The 25848-nt window shown below is 32.1% G+C and overlaps 2 protein-coding genes across 2 annotated transcripts; both read left to right on the top strand.

Annotated features, from left to right (window-relative positions):
• Window positions 1-817: 817 nt before the first annotated feature.
• On the top strand, window positions 818-14352 carry LOTGIDRAFT_229443 (hypothetical protein; the record flags this gene model as incomplete). The annotated part of the gene is made up of 5 exons (XM_009065438.1): window positions 818-884; window positions 7797-7858; window positions 8439-8564; window positions 8967-9022; window positions 9434-14352. The coding sequence occupies 5 exons, from the start codon at window positions 818-820 to the stop codon at window positions 12588-12590; spliced, it is 3468 nt and encodes a 1155-aa protein (XP_009063686.1). The 3' UTR covers window positions 12591-14352.
• Window positions 14353-15331: 979 nt separating this feature from the next.
• On the top strand, window positions 15332-25315 carry LOTGIDRAFT_229442 (hypothetical protein; the record flags this gene model as incomplete). The annotated part of the gene is made up of 11 exons (XM_009065437.1): window positions 15332-15407; window positions 16180-16221; window positions 16596-16783; window positions 18255-18313; window positions 18556-18596; window positions 19457-19543; window positions 20108-20144; window positions 21269-21481; window positions 22900-23073; window positions 23493-23603; window positions 24993-25315. Exons 1-11 carry the CDS (start codon window positions 15381-15383, stop codon window positions 25313-25315), a joined length of 1302 nt encoding a protein of 433 aa, XP_009063685.1. The 5' UTR covers window positions 15332-15380.
• Between the last annotated feature and the right edge of the window lie 533 nt (window positions 25316-25848).

Below are 25848 nucleotides of genomic sequence, written 5' to 3'. Positions count from 1 at the left end.
TTTCCAAGCCGTTATTATCCTTGATGCAGTCGAGGCTTAAAGACCTGTCTAATTTTCTGCAATAACTATTACATGGTTAACACACAAACAGACCTTCATCTCTCTTATTTGTGTTCAGAAAAGACCCTGGATATTCAAAGCTGACCATAAGTGTACAGATATTTCACATGTATTTGCAAGTGAGTTGTCAAGTGTAGACACAGACATTGAAATCAATAGAGCATTATGTGAGAAATACAAGGTTTAGCTTCTGCAAGCATGAAAATATCAGATTTTCTGATTAATATCTAAATTTTGATACTGATTATTGACAGCTGTTGTTGTTGTATATGACTGATCAGTAGTATTAGTAGGCTCACAATTTCCATGATTTGATATTGATTTGGTACTAGTAAGATAATTGGTTGTTATTTTAGTAGACCATGAATATTTTACATACCTACCTGTTTTATAGTCATCAAGTATTTATTGTTAGGACTAACTCCAGACAACTCTCATTCGTCTAATCTCCTTTTATTTCCTTCTTTTTTACACTTTAAAACTGATAGTCTAGAAGTGTTTGATGTAATGTGATCATTATCAGTGCTGAGCTTTCTATATATTAAGTGCATTGAAATACAAAATTGGTTAGCATATTGTAAGCTTATTCAGAGAAAAATAAAACAGTTGAAATAGGAATTAAACTAGTTATTAGAAAATGGAGAGGGAATAGATCTTGAGTAAAAATCTGTGGCTGTTTGCTTCTTTACTAGTATAATGCATCAGGAGTCAATTTTGCTGAAATAAATGCCTTTATTCTAGCTAGAAATTTGAAGAGATGAAGTCATCAGTAGTACAACTTCTTCCACCAAAATCAACTTCACCAAGAGATGGGTTAACTGGAGGTACGCATGTTCTTTTCTTATCTTCAATAGCTGTCAATACATTACTTTACATTTCAATTAATTGTCATTAGGAAAAAAACAGTTATTTGCCCCTGTATGTTGATTGCTGGCAAAGTTCCTTGAAATTGTAATCTTACAAGTTGTATATGTGAAAGATGCGTGAGAATTCGGTGGATTGTAAGTAATGTGTTTCAGTGGGCTAATGCCATGAAAAGTTCTAAATTTTCAAAGCTTTGTGTTTTGACTCCAATTGATTTCAGAGTGATGCTTTTGATCCTAAATATGCTAAAATTTAAAAAAGATTTTGATACCAATTTGTAGTAAATTAAGATATCAACATTTATAAGCCGGTATATTATGGTGTAGAATTTTGTAACAAGTTTGCTGGGTTTCAATGTTGTTTATTAACACTTTCTCAATATAATAAAAACTGCACGCTTACAAATAAACAAGTTTGCACTGATAAATATAATCTCTTCTTAGTTTTGTTTATTTACATGCAAAAAACATGAACTTTTCCTTTTTTTTACTATCACTCTCTCTGTCCTCATACTTTACCATTACAAATCTTGTGATGTGGTGTTAAAATTTAGTTGAAAAGACATTTTCAATTGATCGTGAGCAGCTCTGATGTGTTATTGTTTGTTTTGGCTTGAAACAAGTATCTTTTTACAAACACTTGCCATTCACAACATCATATTATTGACTAAAGTCTTATTGTTTTCCTACATATTTGTTTTAAACAATTGAAAAAAAAAAGACATACTACAAATTTTCTACACCTGTATCACAAGATTTAGTTTAAATTATAATTTTTATCAACATTTGATTCTAAATGATTCAGGAATAAAACATTTAATATGAATTTTTAATGAAATTTTCACAAGAAATGCTCACTATTATTTTTCAAAGTAGATCAAAATAAAGTCAAGGTAAGCCATTCTGCTTTCTCAAAGTAATTTAGATAGGTTTTTACTTACATTATAATTTCTGGCTATTCAACAATATTAATACAATAACTTTGTCAGATCTCCACATAAAGTCTTAATTCTTCTATATTGAAGGTGAAAAACACTACATCATCTCAAATCAGGTAAAGTATATCATGTTTTGTACGGTGCAATGTGTGTGCCCTCAATATATTAGCAGTGCATTGAATTGGTCCTGGTAATGTTTTGTCTTAATTTTTCAACAGATAAAGTTTCATATTTTAAATGTTTTCTTCTAAAAGTGTTAGTTCTTTAAAATGTAAATCATTTATTATACTAGTAAGTTTCTCAGAATTATATATGAATGTTTTATTATGGAGAGTAAGGTAAATTCCAAAGTCCTTTTTATTATAACAAACATAAATAGGTTATAGTATAATCTAGAATAAATGCTTATAAGATGTTAACAAATAAAGGATCACTTTTAAAAAGGTTTTTGAAATTTCAAATGAAAGGTTAATTGTCATATCATACTTTTTCATTTATGAACTATATTTATGTTAAAAGTTACTCATTAGTTTAATTTTCTGCTTGGGGATGGAATTTGCATGATGTGTTATTTATAGAAATAAAGCAAACTTGTTACAAATAATCATTTTGGCGCCACATTATCACAGGTATTTCTGTCATTTTCGTTATTCAGAGACAAGACCATGTGAGAAAATGTTGGCACCAAATATGATAGTAAGTCAATATTGAAGAAACTTGCCAGCAAACAACAATATCTATATATTTATATTTATTATCACCTGGTCAGGTATTTAGTAATCAAGGTGAACTTGATTTGAAATATTCTTAAATATGTTGGAATGAGGTTATGATTTAATTAATCAAGTTGGTCTTTGTTTCACTCAGCTCATTGTTTGCTTATTATTTCCATCAAACAACAGGTACTACAGCAGTTGTAGCTGAAGTGAAACCCTCTAATAATCAGGTTTATGGCATTGTATTGTTTATTATGTTCATGTTGGAGAGAGAATCATATTTTAACCCTTTCCTACCTATTTTTGTAAGCTCTTGCCACTAACTTGCATCATCTTGGCCATGCAGTTTGTTAGCTCTTTTTTTTTAGTTTTGCTGCACAGCTTCTAAGCTAGTCCCAAATGTCAAGTTTCTTTCTAGAATATTACTGGTATACTCTTTGTAGCTAATGTCAGAATGCTGTTTGGGTTGTTGTATCTTTAGAAATTATCTATCCATAATCCTTCTTCATGCTTTTTTCATTAACCATAAATTTGGTTTGCTAATGTTTCAAAAAATATACTATATTATGAAGTTAGATCAGCTTAATGTAGGCTATTGTTCTTAACAAAGATCAAGTTGTTTGTTTTCTCGAAACTCTGAACTCAAATTTAATTTTTTGTTGGTCGGATTAAACCTTGGATTAGATATGTTTCAACGAAAATTACCAGTCCATTGTTGATCGCTTGCACCAAATAGTTATCTTTTACTTTATCACAAATCACTAAAACTTCATTTCATTTTAGCTTGATTATTTTTCTCAGATTTTTCTGCATAGACGTAATTGAAAACACTCATAGATTTGAAAAATACCAGTTTTGAGATTCTAACAATCATTTCATTTTAGATACTAACTCTAACAAAATATAAACAAATTAAAACTTGAGGGACATAACTCTTAGCATGATCAATATTTTATATTTTTTTATCTTCAAATCTTCAACAACTTTCCCTTTCAATGTATTTTACTTTGATTGTTAAATGTAACCATTGTATGCTATTTATTAAATCATTTTCAATTTCTTTTATAAATTCCTTCTCCAGATGATGATCTTATTTGTAAAGGTCAAAGATTCTAGTTCTCTATCAGATATTGTAATGTTCGCAATGAAACATATATTCCATTCAGACCGATCTGATGATCACAATAAAACTTTTATATGTTCAGAATATTCTGATGATCACAATTAGATTATATATATGTTTAGAATTTTCTGATGATCACATTTCTTATATTTCTGTTAAGAATATTTTGATGATCACAGTGAAATTGATATTTTTGAAGATATTCTGTGATTGCAAATAAAACTGAGGTTATTTTTCAATCAATTATCAGAGCTAACTTATGATTATAATAGAATGAATATTAATGTATGACTCAGTAGTTGTCATATTTCATGCCATTCACTCGAAGCATTACACAAAAGCATAATAATGAATTAATTATAGAGATATTTTCTGTTTCAATGTAGATTGAGGTCATTAACAGCTTCAATTTGCACTTTTCCTGTAATTCTGCCCTCTGTAAATTCCACAAATCTAAAAGAAATCAACTGAAATAGTGTTTTAATTTGGATTTGTAATAATGTGATTTTACCCAAATTAGTATGAAATATCCAATCATTATGAATGAGACACTATTTCCTTGGTTTCTTTTTGGAATTATGGAACTGAAGACGATCAGATGTCTTGGAATTGAGCAAAGGAGACTGTCAATGCCTTTTATCTACAAAAAAAGGGAAGAAAATGTCTTTGATTCATGTTTTTAACAGTTTATATTGTGTGTGTGCTTTTCTTTAAATGATTTTTTTCAATGATTGTAATGGATCAATATCATTACAAAATGAAGCTTGATTTTATGTATAATGTATTCAATGAAAGGGGTAAGGTATTGGTGATGGATTAGTTAGTTTATTAACATCTATAAATCATGAAGAAACTATAACATCCTTCCAATCGAGTACAGTCAGTCAATAGTCAATATACCTATTTGAAATATATTTAAATATTAGTGCACAGCTTGCCAACTATTTATTAATGTCCTTATTTTCCCTCTGATTATTGTCAATGAATGTGGAGGTAGGTTGTGGAAGTTAGCATGGTTTATTACTATTTTACTACTTACTACATCATTAACATACCGTTAGGGTTGGTTGGTATTGGCCATCAGTACATAGTCATTTCATTTCATTTTTTGCGGCATGTCAACTTATGCATATCAAAAGTTTTCTTGTTTATCAAATTTTCATTTGGAATGAATTTCCATAGGTTTCGGTTGCAATTTTTTTTTAACAGCGATATATCTAGATATATTTGGCCGTATTTGAATACCAACCAACCCTACAATAGCGGTCTTAACCCTTTGAACACTGAATGTCCAATATCTTCAGCTCTGTATCTCTGAATCCACCATCTAACCCTTTAAGTAGCAGACCAATATTTCTGTCTTTGAAGAGTCTTCGGCTTCATTTGTGACTCTATATATATATATATATCTGATCAGGGAGTACCTTGTTGTTGAAAGATAAGCTTCTACCTTAATGTTTAGATGAAATTTAACATTTTGAGACCATTCAGAGCTGAAGATGATGCCCTGATAATGTGTGATGACACTTTGTAAGGGCTAATGCAAAGAGTGACGCAATATGTTCAAAGGGTTTCAGTATCTGTCAGGAGCCCAATGAACAAGTAGGAAGTAGGAATCGTTTTTTCTGGCTTTGTTCAAACATTGATACAAATTAGAAGGTTCACACATAATGCATTATCTATAGGAATTGTGCCTCTGAAATCTGAATATACTTAAGCAAAACAATTTGAAACTATAAGGACTTTCTTGCTTCTTAACATGTAAATGATCCTAGCTTTTTAAATTATAGTATATTATATTATATGTAGCATGATTGTTAAATTAACCAAGATAACTTTCTCCACTGCACAATATAGAAACAATTGTTATTTTGTTCACTTAAAGAATTTTTATCACAATATAGTGAAGAGTAAAGATTATTATGATATGATTAACAGTATTCTAATGATTGATGGGCTTTTCTCCAGATTTACTTTTTGGTTAATGCTGGCACCGCAAATACTTTTATGGAGACTTCCCCTAATATGATCTCATTTACAAGACTCGTCATGTTAATTTCTAGAAATTTAGTATGAATCATTTTATGATGTGCAGTATTTGTTAGAAATATGACCTTCAATTGTAGACGTACTGAGTGTTGTGGCTTTTTCAAATATTTTTAGATAATATTTTCTTTAATCATTGGAATCACCCACTGACAACTAATGAATTGATGGAATCAAAAATTGTCTGCATATAAACCCAGACATTGTTCATTAATGCATGTTCTCCTTCTAGTGTAACTTTTATAAGTTTCTATAAACACTTTATTTTTCTATATCACAAAGGGGGATACCTTGCCATCTCAAGAAAAGGTGATTGTTTTGCATTTTTATTATTTTAGACAACTAACATTTCTTTTCCATTCTTCACTTATTTATTCAATATCAAATGTCAATATGGTTAAGATATGCTAATTTATTCAATGACCTATTTGAAAGCTCAAATAACTGATAAGCCTTTGAATAATTTTCTCTATTCATATGAAAATAATTCAATATTTCCTTCTACACTATGTTATCTTTTAAACAAAATGTTAGTTATACATGTATGAAGAGATTTTTATATAAATGAATATTTGAAAAAGAAAGTGTATCCCATACATAGTTATAGTATAGATTGAACTAAAACTCTCCATTATGATATTACAGATTCACTTATTATTCACAAAAATGTAAGTTACTTTCCACTCAATTGGGCCAGTTTCCAATAAAAAAAAAACAATTGAAAGCCAAGTTTTTTAGTACTTTAAAAGGCTGGTTTGTAGCTGTTCTATGTATTAAACAAATTGTTCAGTGTATGAAATAAATGTCTATTTTTCTATTTATTATAAATAGCTGCATGGTAGTTGTGTTTTTTTTTTTTTTTTTTTTTTTTTGGTTTTTTGTTGCACCTCTATTTGTATTTGTAGTTAGACTTGTATTTGTGTCTCATAACACCCTACTCCAAAGCTACATTTTTCTCACTTCTTTTACTTCCAACTATGGCAAACAAATTTAACAAAAAGGAAACCTTAAGCCTAATTGGTAATCAAATCTTTAGAAACCAAATACGAAATGTCTCTTATAGACAATGAATAGCTGACAAATTGCAGAGTGACATCAGATGATTTTGAAGGGTGAACATGACATGCATATTCAAATAGCGTACATTGTTTATGCTTATAAAAATTTGATACCAAATCTCCCATAGTTTGTTTTAAAAGAAGTGAAAAATGGTTTCCTATGTAATTCCAGTAACATTTCAAAACAATTCATAACATACTGATCTATAATACATATCATGACATCTCAACCAAGAAGAAGCAAATTTTTTCAGAATTTTTTTTGTTACACATCTGTTGCCCTTGCATCTTTGTTAAGGTTTTTTTTTGTTTTTCTTCAAAAACTCTCCAATGGTAAACTGTTAAAATTTCTGTAAATATTTTTTCAAAGCCAAATTGAGATGCATTATGTATTATAACAATTTAAAATATATATATATACATCCATTCATTCTAGCCACTCTTTTATTTTCGGCATGTTTTATTTTCAATATTTGTTTGAAAGCAGGATAATAATCTTGAGCTTGTGGTTTGGTAGATATTACTCTAACAGGAATTCAAATATAAAACAACAATGGAACGAAATCTTATCTCATGTTAATATAAACACCTAAATAATGATACAACTTTTTAGTATATAGATTTTATATAAGGAAAAACTGTCAATTTTCCTTAAAAATTTAATGTATTCCTAGTGCACAAAATATTTGAAATATTTCCTCATCGGTAAAGTTTGTGACCTAGATTGGTATTTTATTTGGATTCTTGTTAGTTCAAGGCTATCTGAGAATTAGTGTAAAAGATATAACAAGTACCTTTAGAGGCAGCCTGTTATAGTATGCAGTTCAGTGTATGTACTGCAGTCAATGCTTGCAAAAATTTCCATTGGTTTGATATCATTTTTGTCTGACATTGTTTCTTCTTCCCTTTTAATTTAGCCAAAGGTATGTGTTGATCAAATTATATTGTGTAATTTGTCTTCTGAAGTATTCATTATTATTGGTGTTTTTCAGGAAAACCTAGAACTAGCTCTGGTGATGAAGAAGAAAAAGATGGAAATGAGAAAACTGAACAGGTAAACCAATATATTTTCTAAAAAAAGCTTGTGTAAGTGCTTGCTTGCCAATTTTTAAGTCTGCAATTCTATTGTCTCTGACAATCAGACTATTTCTGTCTACGAAGAAAATATAGTCTGGGACTCTCTATTGAATTTTCTGTTGTGACGCTTACAACTTACATCAAGGGAGATAACTACAATTAAGCAAAGGACTTGTTTACAACAGCAACAAATGACAAGAAATTTTCATAATTATTGATTTATTGATACACACGGAAGCTCTACTTTTAATTGATGTTCACACCAACGTCAACTAATCAGATTCAATAGCCTCTGTAGACAAGGTCAATTAAAAGGCTTTTAAGCAATGGGTTCAGGCCATCTTAAAGGCTATGTTCTGCATGGTGAAGTTTGTTTCGGTTGGAAATCTACAGATTAATTCTTCTATCATAACACAATTTTAATCGTCACACCCTTCATTGGCCATAAGAGGCAGAAGAAATTGGATTCTGAATTCCAGTAACAATGCCTATCTTATATTTTATGCCGTTTTTGTATTTTCCATCAAATCTTAAAAATCTTGTAATTACCATTGTAGATTGAGGGTCCTGGAAATATACCACTTCCACCACAACCACAATTATCTAGTGAAGGTGCTGATGCTATTCCTTTACCACCTATTGATGATGCTGAAGAATTGAAAAATATTCCAATACCAGCCAAGGTAAAAACATCTTTGATCATTTTCCATCCTAGTGAGCTGTATTGTAGGAAATTGTAGGATACCTGGTTATTGGTCCAGCTTTGTAAAGATACCAAAAGTTATACAAATTCTCAAAAAGTAGCTATAAGAAATAGTATCGGAGTGCTCAAATCCCATACAAAGTGTTATTGTGAAATGTGCCGTTATCACAACCTGTATATTACAAATGAGGAATTGTTATGGCTAGATTTGTCGGGCTATCTATTATAATCCTTGGAAAGTTAACATTGTATATAATACATGTAATGTCTTAAGTGCTTAAACCATTAATTTGGATCATATATATTGGTAAAATCAAATGATACCATTAATTATTGTGGTAATTTTAGAAATTAATTAGCCAATTGTGCTTGTTATTTTTAGGTTATATTTACAACAGAGAAGGTACCAGTTAGACCAAAGAGTGGAGAAATAAAGCAGTATGTATATTGAGTAAAATTTGAATTGCCATATTTCAGATTGACTGTCAAGTGGACACTTTTCCATATAGTCCATACATATTTGCCCTTATAGTTGACTCATTTACATGTTATTGACTGCATTGATTCTGTTGACCTAGAAGTTCAAGCCCAACATGTAGAAAGGATAGCACATCTAATACCTCAATTTCTCTTCTTATCATTATTCCATTTTTGACTGAAACAGATTTCATCTGTATATAACATAAAAATCTGTAGTCCAAGGATGAGCATATTCCTTTTGCACTAAGGAAGAATAGTTGAATTGACCTCTGCTGACCTTGCAAATTATCCGTCAATGTATGTCTTCAGCTGTTAATCTCAAACACAATCTTGTCCATACTTTTTAATCAGCTGTTACTATCATTATAGGTTGTTGAAAGAAGATAATGGAAAAGAAAACGATGGTGGTCGAGAATCTGTATCATTTAGCTTCAACAAGAAAGCCACCATGACTGTTGTTCCCACAGCACCATTAAGTGCAGCATTCAGTGCTGAAGACCATTCTAGTGACAAAAAATTAACTATTCCCAATGGACAATTAACAGATGAGTCTGCTAAAAAGTTGGAAGAAAAAAGCATGTTTGACTTTGTGAAAATAATGAACAAGGGTGGAACGAAAGAACTAGATTGGCCAGCTGGTATGATTAAACAAACCATAACTACACCAGTTATTAATTATAGTTGTAATCCCTTATCATTTGATTTTAGTATGCTTTTTAGAATGCCCAGCAAGACTGAAACTAGTGTTAATGTAGCTAATGATGTTCCAATGCCCAATGAGAGCAAGACCAATACAGAATCAGTTCCTCAGGATCATGGAACGATGGAGAATGAAATTGTTCAAGAAGCTGCTAGTGTGATAGAGGAGCTCAAAGATGAAATTGTTCTTCAAGAAACCACAAAGAAAAAGAAACATAAAAGAAAGAAGTCAACTAGGGTAACAGTTAATGAATTAGGAATAGAGGTTGTCACTAAGCATAAAAAACACAGAAAGAAAAAGAAAAAGAAGCATAAACATTCTTTACCATTAGCAGATGGAGAAACAAAATCAAACAAAAAGAAGAAGAAAAGATCTTCCTCTAAAACTGAAAAGGAGGAAGGCAAAGATGTTGAAGCTTCAAAACCAAAGAAACATAAAAGAAGAAAACACAAAAGGAGACATAGTCATGCCAAGAAAGGCGGACATGCAGAAGTGGGAGAAATACCAGATGAAAAAGTTGAAAAGAAAAGACATAAAAGAAAGCATGGCACAGAGGAGAAAGGCGAACATCTCTCTGACAAGGAAGCTGAAGTAAGTCTCTTTAAGAAAAGGAAACGAAAAAGGCATCATGGTCCAGCATCAGGTGGTGATGTTAAAACCTCAGAAGATTTTCCTACAGAAAACCCTGAGAAACCAAACAATTTAACACAATTCAAACAACAGCCTTTATCTAAAAGTCCAGCAAAGGCTAAAACTCCAGTTAACAAACAAACCCCACCAGTGGCTAACAGCACCAAAAGTGTAGACAAGACTCCAGATGGCTCAGTGGCAGTCACAAAGGGTTCTAATTCTAAAAGAAGTCTTGCTTCTGAGGAAATGACTCCTAAGACACAGAAGTCTTTGAATCAAGATAAGGCAACCCCCAAAGCAGAAGACACTTGGAGTAAGATGGAAGGATTGTACGAATCTAAAAAGGAAGTAGGAAATAAAGGTAAATGGGATACTAGCGACAGTGAGGATAATGATGAGTCAAACATCAAAGATTCAGCAAAAGGTGCTAAACAATCAAGACTGTCTCGATCAAGAGAAAAAAGAAGAGGCAGAAAGTCACCCTCCAGTGATTACAGTTACTCTTCAGACACTGAGGAATATAGTAGAAGTAGATCTAGACATAGAACCAGATCACGTTCATATAGTAGAAGCAGTTCAAGAAGTAGATCTCGGTCTTACTATTCTTATGATTCTAGATACAGTAGATCTTCTTCCAGATCAAGATCGCGATCCGATTCTAGATCTCGATCCAGAAGAAAAAATGGTCGAAGATCCTACTCGAGAGGTAGAACTCATTCCTATAGTAGTAGAAACTCCAGCTACTCTAGATCACGGAGTAGATCTTATGAACGTTCCAAGAGGTATTCTAGTTCAAGGTCCAGAAGTAGATCCACAGAAAAATTGAAGAAGTTAGCAGAGAAGAGCACAACAAAAGAAACAGATGTAAATGAGGGAGAAGAAAAAGATGAGGGTGTGGATCCTGGAGAAATTCCTCTTCCTATTGGTGTATCTGAAAATGGAGAGTCCAAGGATGATGATAAGGAAATGGATGATATACCATTACCTCCTACAGCAGAGGAGAAATCATCAGAAGAACCACAAATTCCAAATGTGACTGGAAGCCTGAAAGCAGTTTTTGCACCTCCACCACCACCACCCCCTCCCAAGATAGCAACTGAAACATCTCCTACTACTTCTGAACCACCTCCTAGTCAGTATGAACAGAAATATCCAGATCAAAGTCCAAGAGGTCCGAGAGGTATGATGCGGCCACCAAGAGGTCCGATGCCGTACAACAGAATGATGCCACCACCACACATGAATGGTCCACCTCCTCCTTTCCATGGAGGTAGAATGCCACCTCCGTTCATTGGTCCTCGTATGCCTGATCAATCTAAGTCTCCCCCACCTTTACCACCACCCAGGTCACCTTCACCGCAACCACCACCACCACCAAAGAAACCAGAGGTTGAGCCAATGCAGCCAATATTTATACCACCTGAACAAGCTGAACAGTATAAGAAACTTCAAAAACAAGCTCAGAAACATGCAAAGAAATTACGTCGCCAAGAACAGCAAGAAAGGGGTGAAGAGGTGTCAGAAGAAGAAGAAGAAGAAGAGGAAGAAGACAAGATGGAAACTGATGAGAACCAAATTGAAGCTGAACTGATATCACAAATAGATGAAGAATCTGCTTCTTCGCTTTTAGCATTACCCACTGCACAAAGTCCTATGCTTCAACAACAAACTATATTACTGCCTCAGCAGCTACCAGGACAATTATCTTTCTCACCTTCAGGACAATTGTCTTTAGCTCCAACAGGTCAACTTTCAATTACTCCATCTGGTCAACTTATAGCAGCACAACCACAGATTCTTCTTCCTAATTCATTAGGTGGTGGATTACCAGTTCAAGCTGGAGCTCCTGTTTACGCCTTACCTCAAACCACCCTAGGATCCCATGCTCTTACCAGTCCAGTTTCTTTGTCATCTCCAGCTTTAGGAGGTCATCTTCCTATTCTTTCTCCTTCCTTACAAAATATTGGCCTTGCTCAGTCTCAGTTTGGCTTACCAGGAGCTATGCATGCAATACCTGGACTTCATGGTGGTTTTGCAATGCCTGGTATGCACGGCTTACCTGGTATTCATGGTCTACCAGGACTACATGCCATGCCAGGATTACAAGGCCTTCAGCCATTACCTCAAATGATATCATCCTTACCGTCTCCCCAGGGTCAGGTCATTCTGATCCCTCGATTGCAAAGACCAATTTGATCTCTGTCATGATAATAGTGCTTAAGATTTATCTTGTGATTTTGTACAAAGATTTGTGATAATTTATTTGATTTTAGTTGATTAGAGTCAATACTGAACTCTTTATGCAATGTAGATTTTAATGTTTGTAGACGTTGACACTTAATGTTAGGCTGAATTTATCAAAACATTAAAAAATGGAAAAGTTTTGGTCATGACTATATGTGTTAGTATGAACTAGAAAATAACATATTACTTAAGTAATGAATTCGTATGATGAATGAATTGCCGTTATAGGCTAGACCTTTACTGTATGCTTATTAGTATTTCATTAGAAGACCTTACAGCATTAATATTGCAAACGATCAACCAAATTAAGTAAATGCAAATATCATTGTATGTCCATGACATTTTCAATGTGTTACATAGAGAATATGTATAACCTGTGTTATATGTACAATAATGTAATTTAGTTATATGATTATTTATGACTAATGATCTCCAGTGTGTCAAGTGCCTGTGATTTTGTCATATATATTGTTTGTTAAATAAGCATTATATCTGTATGAAGGCAGATATGAATAAACTAAGCTATAATGTTATTGCATTGGAATTAAAAAAAGGAGAAAGCTCGTGAATGAGTATGCTCTAGTCAAGTTAATTTAAGAAAGGCGGTGACTCAAATATATGTACTTATTTGAGAAATTAGCTTTGAAGGATTTACAAAATTGTTTTTGATTGAGAATTTTAAATCCCTAAAGAATCTGAAGTTGGATTTGAAAAGGGATGCCTACAGCTAAAATTGAACTTTGTTTAGCAAACTATAGAATCCCATCAAATAGTTTGTATATGAATGCTTATCCAAATTTTATTTGTCCATCTAATAGTGGATACATTTTTTGCCTGTCTAAAAGGTTTAACAAATTTTTCTTGCAAGCTTTAAATAATTTGAAAATTTTGTCTGATAATGTAATGAAAAATCGAATATTCAGCAATAATCAATAATGGGTTGTATAGATATTTTTGTTTTAAGAAATAGTTCCATTATACTTCATATATTGTACATTTATATTTTGTGTTTTCTAGACAATTATCACGTTCTAATCATGTGTTTGTTTATGTTAAATCAATAAGCTAAAATAATGTTTGCAAATTGAAACTATTGTTAGCTTTCTTATCTTTTCTGTAATTAATTTATTTTGTAAATATCTTTGATTTTAAACCTGACAAATTAATGTAAAAATGAAATAATTAATTTTATTGTTAAAAAATTGTTACATTGTGTTTCAACTGTGGTATTTTAACCTTCAATACATAATGCCAATATTTCATGCTGATAATTTCATTTTAAGATTTGCTTTCTGAAACAAAATGTCTAGCCGTCTGCTGAACTATTTTGCTTTATTTTCAATTGTTATATTCATACTTAAAGACAAGTTTCATTTCATATGATGGTCACTGATTTTATTAATAGATTCTTTGAGTTTTCTTAAACTAAAATTATTTATTGATTATGTGTCAATATAAGGTGAATTTTTTTATAATTTTACTAAGCAATAATTTGCAGAGAAATTCATCTTATGTTTTGATTAAAGCCTTTGAAAATGAAATCTGCTAGATATTACATAGTAAATTAGGCCTGGTTGAGAAACATTTTATGTATGAAAGTTAGTTTTTAAGAATTTGAAAAGCTTTTTGTACATGGTTTATGTGAAGAGATGTATTTATTATCTTGTTATTACCACACAAGTCACAGTTGACAATAAATCTATTCTTGAAGAAATCTTCTTTTTTCATATGGCCATGTGACATGTACGCCTATTATGCTTGCCCATGACCACTCGTTTTGGACATTGAAAGAATAGAGATTGCAGAAAATATTATATACTATAAAGTTTTTAAGTGGTTGGATATTCAAGACTACATCATTTAAATGGAAATGTAGACCAGGATAGCTAGACTCTTGAACTTTCAATCTGATCTAACAGTAGCTCGGAAAAAAATGATAACCCCCAAAAAGTATTTTTAAACATATGTGGTGATTTCAAGCGCAACAGAGTGCATTGGGTCAAGAATCAGATTAATCAATGTGTGTCCGGTGTCAAGACAGCCCCCCCCCCCCCTCCCCCTTTTTTTTAAATAAAAAAAAATCCCTAACAAAACAGACAGGCTTCGATATAATTTTGTGACTTAATGGATTAATATGAGGAGACATGGTTCTGTTTTGAGACTGGAGTAAACTTCACATTTGCTTGATTATCGTATATATCAGGATAAAATGCTTTTGAGACGTAATCGAATCAGATTTAAAAACCATACTAGGCTTAGATCGGCACTTTCCATTAGTTTATTAAGAACATACATCCATTGTCCGTAAAAGCGTTTACGATTTAAAAGGAAAAGCCATGGTAGGTTGCCATTTACTCTCTCATATGCACATATTCTTGATATTATCACATTCAAAAATTGAAAGGCCTATTAAAGGTTAACATATTTTATACGCAAGCTCTAGTATAGGCATCTAAAAAAACAAAAAAGTATTTGACCCGTGTTTAATACAAAAGAAGAAGTGGATGATTGTATGGATTTCACGTGATGAGATAATGTTCGCTCGTCAATGATGCTTCTTGGCAAAGAAAAAAAGGCCATCGGCACTACTATAGCGAGTTACGTAACATCCCAACATGAATCGTTACGAAACATCTCGATGAAAGGAAGTTGTATATTTCATCAATCGAGTCGGGAATACCTCCGGTTTAGTTATCTTTCGTGTTTTGTGGCAAAACTTTCGCTCAACATAGTAAATAAACCATGGGGGTCTTAATTTCAAGATTTAGGGTGAGTTCCATACTGAATATGATTTTTGGAAAATCGCATCAGAAAACAGCTGACTAACTGCCTCTATTTTGGCACACTCCATTCACTCAACAGTCAATGTGTTGTCAGTTGTCAATGCTGGTAGTAGTAATAGTGGTGTCGAATAGGCCAAACTTCGGTCATTCCACATGGCTTGTCTTACCTTACTGACAAACAGTGACAGTTCCAAATAATAGCAAAGAACTTATTATATGATGTTGTTCTATAAAAAGAAATGAAGGGTATTTGATTTGCAACTCTATTGCAGTTATGACCCATATGTGATACAAAGTAGGCCCTACTGTTACTGTGTTTAGTTGACTTGTCTGGCAATGATTGCGTGCAATAACGTTAACAGTGTTATCACCACTAGAAGTGATGACAATATAAATTATTTGTTAAATAGAGAACTTACAATTGAATTTAGGCATCAAATCTGTTTTCTGCTTTGGATACCCAGGTCGTCTTTTCCAGCTGTTACCAGCTGGCTAAGCAAATGATGTTTGCTTAACTGCATGAGCTTAAGCATTAGGGACATTTTGAGGAAACTGAGTTTTAAGACAGCACAAAGTTGACAGGTTTCCATAGCCAGCCACAAACATACAACATTGTCAGAGACAAAAGTAGTCAAATTTTAGCTTACCGGTAATCTAAACCAGCAAATCTAACATGAATGCTGATAACTAACGGTTATACAGCATGTTTTTTGTAAAAATTTATTTATCTAATCCTGATGCAATTTTTTTTGTTTTAGCGTCAAAAGACAACAATAGAAGTGTTAGAAGATATTGATAAGGTAAATTTTCTTATTGAATTTAACTTGCCAAATTTTGAATCTTCTCATTGAAACTTTGAAAGCCTTAAATAACAATTTGGAAAGTTCTATTTATGTCTTTCAAGCAGATTGGTCTTGGAACCTTTGGAGATGTAAGCTTAAATAGAATAGAAACAGAATAAAGCTTAAACTTTTTACCATCGTAGTCTGGATTAAACAGCTGATTCAAAGTCAGACATGGTGGAGAGACAAAAATAATAAGTAAACTACATACCATGAAGGTTTTGAATATATTTCATTTCTGTTCTGTCAAAAAACTGTACACCACATATCAAGTGATATTCATCATCATTTCAATGGTAGCTGAAGATTTAGCTCACATTATTTAATTGTAGGAAATAGGCACTTTACAGAAATATAGAAGGAAGAATCAAGAGAATCAGAAGAAGTTTATAGCTAGTTTAGTTATGTATTCTATAATACTATATATCATAGTGGCTGTTATATTCTTTATCTTCTATTTTCCTGTCAAATGGAGAGACAGAGTTATACCCTGTAGTTTACTCTTAATCTTTCCTGTTCTGTAAGTTTAATTTTTACAGTACATTTTTTTTATACGCCCACATGGAAATGTGGACGTATATTGCCGTCGCCCCTGTCGGTCCGTCCACATTTATTGTAGAGGCCACAGTTTTTATCTGATCTTGATGAAACTTAGTATGCATGTATATATTGATGAGATCTCTGTCAAGTTCAAAATTGGTAATAATCGGATGAAAGATTTCAGAGTTATTGCCATTGACTTAAAAACGCGTTGAATTTGGCTTGTATGCATGATAAAGGCTAACATTTTTAAACCTATCTTGATGAAACTTAATATGCTTGCAGATATTGATAAGAACTCAGTCAAGTTCGAAATTGGTAATCATCTGATGAATTGCCCTTGACTTAGTAAAAACACGTCAAATTTGGCTTGTGGGCACAATATAAACTAAGTTTTTACCGATTTTGATTAAACTTGGTATGCATGTATATATTGATGAGATCTCAGTCAAGTTTAAATTTGGTCTTGGTATTGCCCTTGACTTAGTAAAAACGCTTCATGTTTGGCATGTAGTCATGATACAGGGTGCAGTTTTTATCTGATCTCAATGAAACTTAGTATGCATGTATAAATTGATGAGATGTCAATTTAAAAATGGTAATAATTGGATGAATGGTTTTGGAGTTATGACCCTTGAATTAATTCAATGCATCTAATTTGGCTTGTAGACCTGATAGAGACTACATTTTTGATCTGATCTTGATGAAACTTGGTATGAGACCATAGTAAAGCTTGAAATTAGTAATTTCAAGAATTTGTTATCATTTCTGACAGCTGATAGTGGGCTTATGTTACCTTGCCTGGCAAGCTATCTTCTTTGTTGTTTGCAAAACTGGTATTTACATTTTGATATGAGGATGTATTATATTATAAATTCTGTATTCTCAAAACTCAGTTAAATCCAGTATTGGATATCACATTTCCTGCATTTGATATCACAACTCCTGCACTTGATATCAAAACTGCTGTATTTGATATCACAGCTTCTGAATTTGATATATAACTTCTGTATTTGATATCACATTTGATATCATTCTTGTATTTGATAGCGCATGACTCTTGTATTTGATATCACAACTCCTGTATATAATATCACAACTCCTGGCCACATATTCTCGATCTTACCTCTAGGATGTCCTAGAATCCATGTTAGAAGATAAGAACCTAGCACATCCTAGAGCTATGTTCCTATTCACACCTAAATTTGAGCAGATTTTGTGGGCTGCTTTAAAGGATACTTAGCTGTTTTGATACTTCCAAGAACCATGTTTTATTTGAGACAGTAACTATAAGCTTATGTGTGAATTAATTTAAACTGGGATTAAAGTTTAAAGCTATAGTTATGAGAAAACATGTCACCGTCAATACATGTATATGCTTGATGCTTTTGAAGTAATTTTCTAACTAATAATAAAAATATACATTGTATTGGGTACTGTTTATTATTCAGTGTATGGTTATTAAAGAAGCTTCTACACTGGCATTATGTTAAAAGAACATCAAATACTGGTAAATATAACTTATATCATACCTAATTAACTAGAACTTTGCCGACATATGTATCAGATAAACAGTCCTCATCAGGATAACTAGTTTCGTAAATAGAGGTTAATTTAGGCGTATGAGCAAAATAATTGTGTAGAATTATAAGTTCACTAAAACAGGATCTGAATTTTTATTTTTACTTAATAAAATGTCATACTGGTTGACCTTCATATAGCTTGATTGTAAGATAATATTATTTATTTCAGATATTGCCCTAGTTGAAATAAGAGAAAAAAAGAAACAAATTGTAAGTGAACCATTTATTATAAAATTGAATGTCAAGTTGTTGCATTTCCCATTTAAACGAAAGGCTACAGATATAATTTAATATATCCATGCCTAAATTCATGTAAAAACCTTTTTTAGATTTAGTGCAGTTGAATGGAAATTCAAATATCTACATTTGCTCTCAATCTCACCATCCATTTAACCAATCATACTTTAGGATTAGTCTCACAATTGAATACCTTTAGCTAAACCGATCAAGGGACACCTTCATAATTTGATCCTTCAAATCCATGTGTTTCCAGAATTATCTGCGTTTATATGTTAAAATGTCATAATATACTATATAGAAAAGACATATATAGAAATAGAAAAAGAAATACCTACAAATCCATCTCTTTAAGATAAAAATAAGAGAATTGTTAAATTATTTGTATAGTTTAGCAAATTTGTGCATATCTGCAGATGATTGAAAACATTCTAAACAAGAGTAAACAAGAGTAGTCTATTTGTTTTTGGAGTAGAATAAATAACAATGGTCAAAATACAAGCTAGATTTATATTATATTTAGTACTATTTAGATATCCTCAAAATTAAGTATACTGCTGTGTTTTTATATTGAATCATAAGGGAATGTTATTAAAGGGATTATAAGAAAGTTTTCTAAAATTCTATGTGTAACAGGGACCGTGATATCATCAATCTGCACCATTCCAATTTTCTTTCAAACGTCTTATAGTTCATGTAATTCCAGAAAAACTAAGCGTTTTATGATGTCATCAATCACAAAATGGTGCAAATTGATGCTATCCGTGTCCCTAAAAATAAATGTAGAAAACCTCTTTAGAATCATTGATGTAATATTTCTCTATTCCATATAGTTAGAAGATGTGATTGAAAATGAAACCTATAAAAAAGCGAGAGAAATTTTAGAAAAGTTTGATCCAGCCAGATTTAAACAACTTGAGGTAAGATAAAATACATATTTTATTTTAACAGTATGAGGCATTCAAACTACAAAGATTTATCTAGATTAATGATGATTAAGATCAGGGAATAGCAAACTTTTCATGAAATTTTTAGATAAGCCTAATGAAATTCAGAATCAGCTGAGTTGCAACCCTTATTCTAAATAGCAAATTAGCACACAACCACCTGGCCTCTATTGTGGATATAGTTGTTTTTTTTTTCTTTTCAAATTTCCCACTTAAAAGTTTATGCTTCAAATTATATTTCGCAGTGGCAGTTCATAATCAGGAACATTTCTGAAAATTGATATGAAAATAGACGAGATTATTGTAATTTTTTTGTATTTATTTGTATAGTTGTCGCTTGTTAAGCAGACTAAGCTTACTCTTTTCGAAACCCCTGATGGTACTTCTCTTTGGAGGAGTCCCCTACTATGCTACCTGATTTTGCCATGCTTTGGATGAGACTTTGATTGACGTCATTGTCTTTCTTGTACAGATTTTATTATTTTAATTTATTTGTATAATTATTACTATTTTATTATGATGACATTTTATTTACAGAAACCAGCATCATCACCAACCTCACCAAAACTTTCAGGTATAGTAATTTAACAGTTATTATTTATCTATTGATGGGAATATTAGCTTAGTGGTTTAAGGGTAATTAGTTTAAGACTCCTACCGAACTTTAGTATTCAAAATAGTTTCATTGGAATAATCATCCCTTTCTTGATGACTGTTGAAAATGAAAAAAAAAAGATCTAGGTCTGCATTTTCATTGATTATTTGCATCCATAGGGGTAGCCTTTTATGTTAATTTATGAAAAGAAATGGGTGCAGTAGCTTCTACAGGAACAATGGATTTTCTCTATTTTAGGGTTTTTAATGTTTTAGTTTAGTTTAATTTTTTTTTTGAGCTGCAGATAAGTTCCATTGAAAAAAAATATTTATTTTAAAGTTAGAGGGGCAGTATGCAAAATTTCCATTATCAAAAACGTGGTAAATTATATCTGAAAATATTAGTGTAGATTTGGTGTTGGGCATCATAAAAACCCAATATTTTAAGTTGAAAGCTTTAGAATACATAAATGACATATTTCTCTACAATTAAGCGTTTCTTTTGCTTAGTTTAAACATATTCTTTTTCTAAAATCTGCACAGTTATTTTCTAACACCCTCTAAATGCATAACAAATTAATGCAAGCCTTGAAATAGTTTTAGAATTAAAAATCTAATGACTGGATATTATTTTTATTAAAAAACCCAAATAAGTCAGGTGACACAATTCTCTAGATTTTGGTGTATAGTTTTCATGAATTTAACCCTTCCAACCCTAGCGGCCGGTATACCGGTCAAACACTAACATAAAATATATACCCGACCAGCCGGTATACCGGCCGTTGCTAAGTGACGTCATACAACGTTAACGTCATACACTTTTACTTTTATTACTTGGAGTTCAGGGTATATGACGTTGTATTTCATTTACACTCAGGGTTCAAAGGGTTAAGCAAAACAATTTTTCGACCAACAAAAAAAAACAACCCAGAATGCCCCTTTAATGTTGACACATGTTGAAAAGACACTTAAATACACTTAGATATTATCCAAGAGGATAATTACTTCTTTAAAAAATGGAACCTATCTATTAGCTCGTTAGATTTATTTCCTGCTTTTTGTTTGTTTTGGTATTTGGAATATTTTCTATCTATTTTCTTACAGCTCCTCTGCAGGCGCCTGGTTCAAGCTCGACTCCAAATTTGCGTCAGAGACAGACACCAATACCAGTCAATAGGCTGATTATCAGACCCCAGACACCAAGTCATACCCCAACACAACTACAGTTCCGACCACGATCCCCACCAATTATACAACGAACACCCTTACAACAACAACACTATAGTCAAAATGGTAGTCAAATGTGGATGAGATATGGTGAATTTTATTTCTGAAATTCAAGTTATAACATATTCAGTCTAATAGAAATAAGACCAAACATTTCTTCCGCTTTTTTTTATTAGCTTTTTTTAATATAGTTACTTAAATCAGGGTCTAAAGACGGCCTTCTTTAACATTCCTCTATATGATGACATCACCAGCCAATCAAATTCCTGCTCTCTTTGCTAGAATTTGTGACCAATCAAAAGGTGTATTCAGTGGCTAATGCTTTATAGAATACACTTTTTGTTTGTGGTACAAAATCCCAGCATTGGAGAGGGCAGGAATTTAATTTGCTGGCAATGTCATCAATGTTCAAGAAGGCTGTCTTTAGACCCTAATTGAAGTGGGTACACATACATCAATAGTAAAAGTTAACAAATAATGGAACGAAAGTTTGGTCTAATTTTGATTAGTCTGTAGCATATTTTGGATATCACTTTTTCTAACAAGCTTCTGCATACATAACAATATGCTGTGGTTCCTTAAAATGTTAAATACTGGCTTGCTATTAACTCTATCAGAGAATTCTACTTAGTTTCTGTGATGAAAGTTGTAGGGGTTGTCAGGGATTTTTTGGAAATTTTGGGTTATTTAGCTCTTTGGTAATGGGTGAATTGTATTTTGAAGAAGCTTTGGTAATGGTTCCTATTTATTTTCTTTTAGATATTAATATTTTCAATTCGCAGACCAGTCTTTTGATAGCTTTTTCCCCAGCAGATTTATGCAATTATTCAGTGATTTTAGAAAGTTCTACTTTTATTACGTTTTAGTCGTGCTTTGATCAAATGATCTTTTGGATTCACAATTTATGCAAACCTATCAAATCTCTTGTTAAAATTGACAGACTGTTCTTGTTTATAGATATCTGTACAATAATTACAAAACTTGGACAGGGCTCATTATGTCCAAACCACACCCCCATTCATAAAACTTCCTCGGGGCCGTAGTAACGCACGTGAGAAAAATTATATATTCATAGATAAATATGGTCAAATCAAACTTGGAAAGAATGTGTTCTAATTTCTTCAAACAGGCGGTGTTGTGTTTTGTTTACATGACCTCATTTCTGTTTAACCGATCTGATTTGCCAGATTTGAATGCCACCAATCTCATTTCCACGCTCCCAAAACGAAGCGTAGTGGGCTTAGTTAAATACGGGTTAATAAGATCATGTCAAAACCTGTATTTGTGATATACGATTTGACAGTCTTTACATTTAAGAAACAGAGAATTTGACTGGTCAATTTTATCAAATTTGAAAATGAGTGAAGCAATCTACAGAAAAAAATATTTTGAGCTGTAATTAATAGAGAAATCTGATATTGTATGCAAATCTCTATAGCTACATATGACATAAATAACTTAAAAATGTTACTAGAAAGTAAATTGTAAAAACCTTCTTTTTTTTTTAGAACGTCCTCCTGGCCCACCGTTACCAAGATCTTTACTACCAAGAGAGAGGTCATCATTTGATAAAGCAGTGGACTATTTATTTGGGGATGGACCACAAAACAGATTTGCTTTAATATGTAGACAGTGTTCATCACATAATGGAATGGCCTTGAAAGAAGAATTTGAATATTTGAGTGAGTTTTTCATCTTATGACCGTGTAAGACTTTTACAGTGGATACAATGCAACAGTGATGATGATCATATGACATGCAACATGCAAATTAACAGTTTTCTAAGGCATAGGTCAGGTTTTTTAACCCAATTTTCCCTGTGAGTGATTCAGAGCGGAGAAACAATCATGTAAAAAGTGTTTAGTCTTTCAGATGGACAATAAAACTGAGGCCCTGTGTGCAACAGGCTGTGCATGTTAAAGATATTGATAGTTGCAATAGGAAAGACTCAATTCCTCATTGAACACTGCTTGGCATTGTTTGTCTTCATAAGCCCATTAGGTGCAGAAAAGTAGGTTTCATTTGTAATGACATAATTTTTAACTAATTGGTCTCTTTTCTTGAAAACAATGATGAATTTCAAACTTTCAATTGTTTGTAGGTTTCCGATGTTGTTATTGTTTTACCTTTAATACTGCAAGAAAACAGAAACCTAATGCTCCTAAATTAGAATTTCCTACACCAGTAATGCAGAGAAAAAAATATTCCCCAGGTAAGAGATTTTTATGATAAGCACAAACTAACTAACAATTTATTCGTGTTATCTCACATTTTTCAGATGGAGACTCAAGATTCAAAATTCAAGGAATTTGGTGTTATCAGATGTTTTAATTTGGGTTTTTTAGTACACACGCTTTTTTATATTTGACAATATAGTTACTACTCAAAAAGTTTTGCACCTTTTTATATGCCAACGTCTCTTTTTGGCAATTTGTATTGTTGTTATCTATGTATGTCTGTCCATCTGTCAGTGAGTCTTATGATGATCCATCATGACTTTTCAAATGAATTTGATTTCGATCAAGTCTATTCCGAGTATCTCAAAAATTAATTAAAGGTTTCAATCTAAATCAAATTTCCTTCAATAGACTTATTAAGTTTTAGCAGGAAATTATTCTGAGGTAAATATTATTAATGGCTTAAACCTCTGTCTGTATTACTACTGTCAGTTTCTGATTATCAGAAGTCCAGTGAATAACTTATCACTCATAATCCCAGTCAACCCAGCTGTAAATGGGTACGGATAATCCGGGAAAGATCAATGCTGAGAGGTTTCTTTCTTCAAATTCTTATTTTTCAATCGAAGAATAACAAAAACACAGGTTTGGGCAATCCAGATATTTTATAAAATATCAATACTACTTGGGCAATACATAATATATCAATGCACAATTCCTCAACAACATACAAATACACTTATTTGATTTACAAACACACAACATAATAGTTAGAAGGGTGGGTGGGTATTATTAAACAGTGTGATCATATGACTGCTGCTAACAAAGGCAATGTAACTGTTAAAACGAAAATAGATCAACACCGTATATAATTTACTGTTATTGTTAAGATTTTGTCTTTTTAAACTAAACAAATTAAAGGTTTTACATTGAATTGTTGTTCATAAATGGAAGTGAAAAATCAATGTCACATGCCAACAGAGATAAGAACCCATGACAACCATTGTTAGACATCACCCAATAAATATGTCAAGATTTTGAAGTCTTCTTTAGTTGACCCATCTTTAACATAGGTAATGATAATAAGAAAGAAAGCATTGCTCAGAGGGTTTTGCTATCTGTTAAAAAGGATTATCTAGAACATATGTGAACATGCAGTCAGTTCTTTCTTTCTCAGACGTCATTGTATCTGTAAAGATGCAAAATAAACCTGAAAAGTAAGAGTGGTGCAAAACTTTTGAGAGTAGTGTATGTTGAAAAATATATCAAGGCAAGTACTTTCAATACCTTAAGCTGTCCATAAATATTTCTATTATTTTATGTTTATCTTTGGGTCTCATATGAATCATGGTTGAGCCTCAGACATCAAATCAACAACCAATTCTGCACACAGAGCTTTCTTGATTGATGCCTATATATTCCAGATGCTTCTAAAAATAATGACTCTTCATCGGAGGAGGAAGAAGATGGCAGTTCTGAAGGTGATAAAAGAGAGGGAGCCACCTCAGAAACACAGAGAAAACATTCAGAGAATGGAAAATCTAACGTGCCAGATTCAACAACCCCAAACACAGAGAAAAAAAGAGAAGTCATACCAGCTGCTTCAAAAGCTTCAAAACCTACAACTGAGAATTTAATTCAAAGAAAATTAGTTAGTAATCCTACACCTAAATCCGAAAGTGTTCATGAAAAGAATGTCAATGGTGTATCAGATCAGGTTCCAAAAGAAAAACCCAAAAATGTCTGAGATGTCTTTTGAAAAAATGTTTTGACATTCACATTTCTTGTTCCTGACCTAAAATTTTGGAACCTTTCAAATAGTCTGAAAAAAATCATTCCAAAATTAGATATAGTTGCCCCGAAATTGAGATTATCCAAGTTTGAAATTAATCCATCATAAGCTTATGTCAGCTTTGAATTTGTCTCAAATCAGGAAATGACACTAATTATGATATTCTAGTCTTATAGTTGATGACTCAAAATTAGCAATACGATTCCAATTCCGAAGATTGCTTTCTGATAAATTCACAGCACATTTTTCTTCCAAATTGAGAAATTTTCAAAGGAAATTGCATGATTGTGATAGTTGTGTTTATGCAGTGTTATTTGGATTTCTTTGAATCATTCTATTCCTTTGTCAAATTTGCATGCACATTCTTCACTGTACTATTTCTGAACCCTTTTTTCGCATGTTCAGATTAGGTTGCGTGGAATTTGAGTTTTGAGGGTTTTTTTCTGATTTCTGATTGCAGTTTGGCTTTTATATTGTTGTCATTGTTT

Source organism: Lottia gigantea (genome assembly GCF_000327385.1).
Source record: "Lottia gigantea unplaced genomic scaffold LOTGIsca_7, whole genome shotgun sequence".
Classification (NCBI taxonomy): Eukaryota; Metazoa; Mollusca; class Gastropoda; family Lottiidae; genus Lottia; species Lottia gigantea.
Note: the sequence above shows the minus strand (reverse complement) of the source record. Positions and strands in the feature narration are given on the sequence as shown.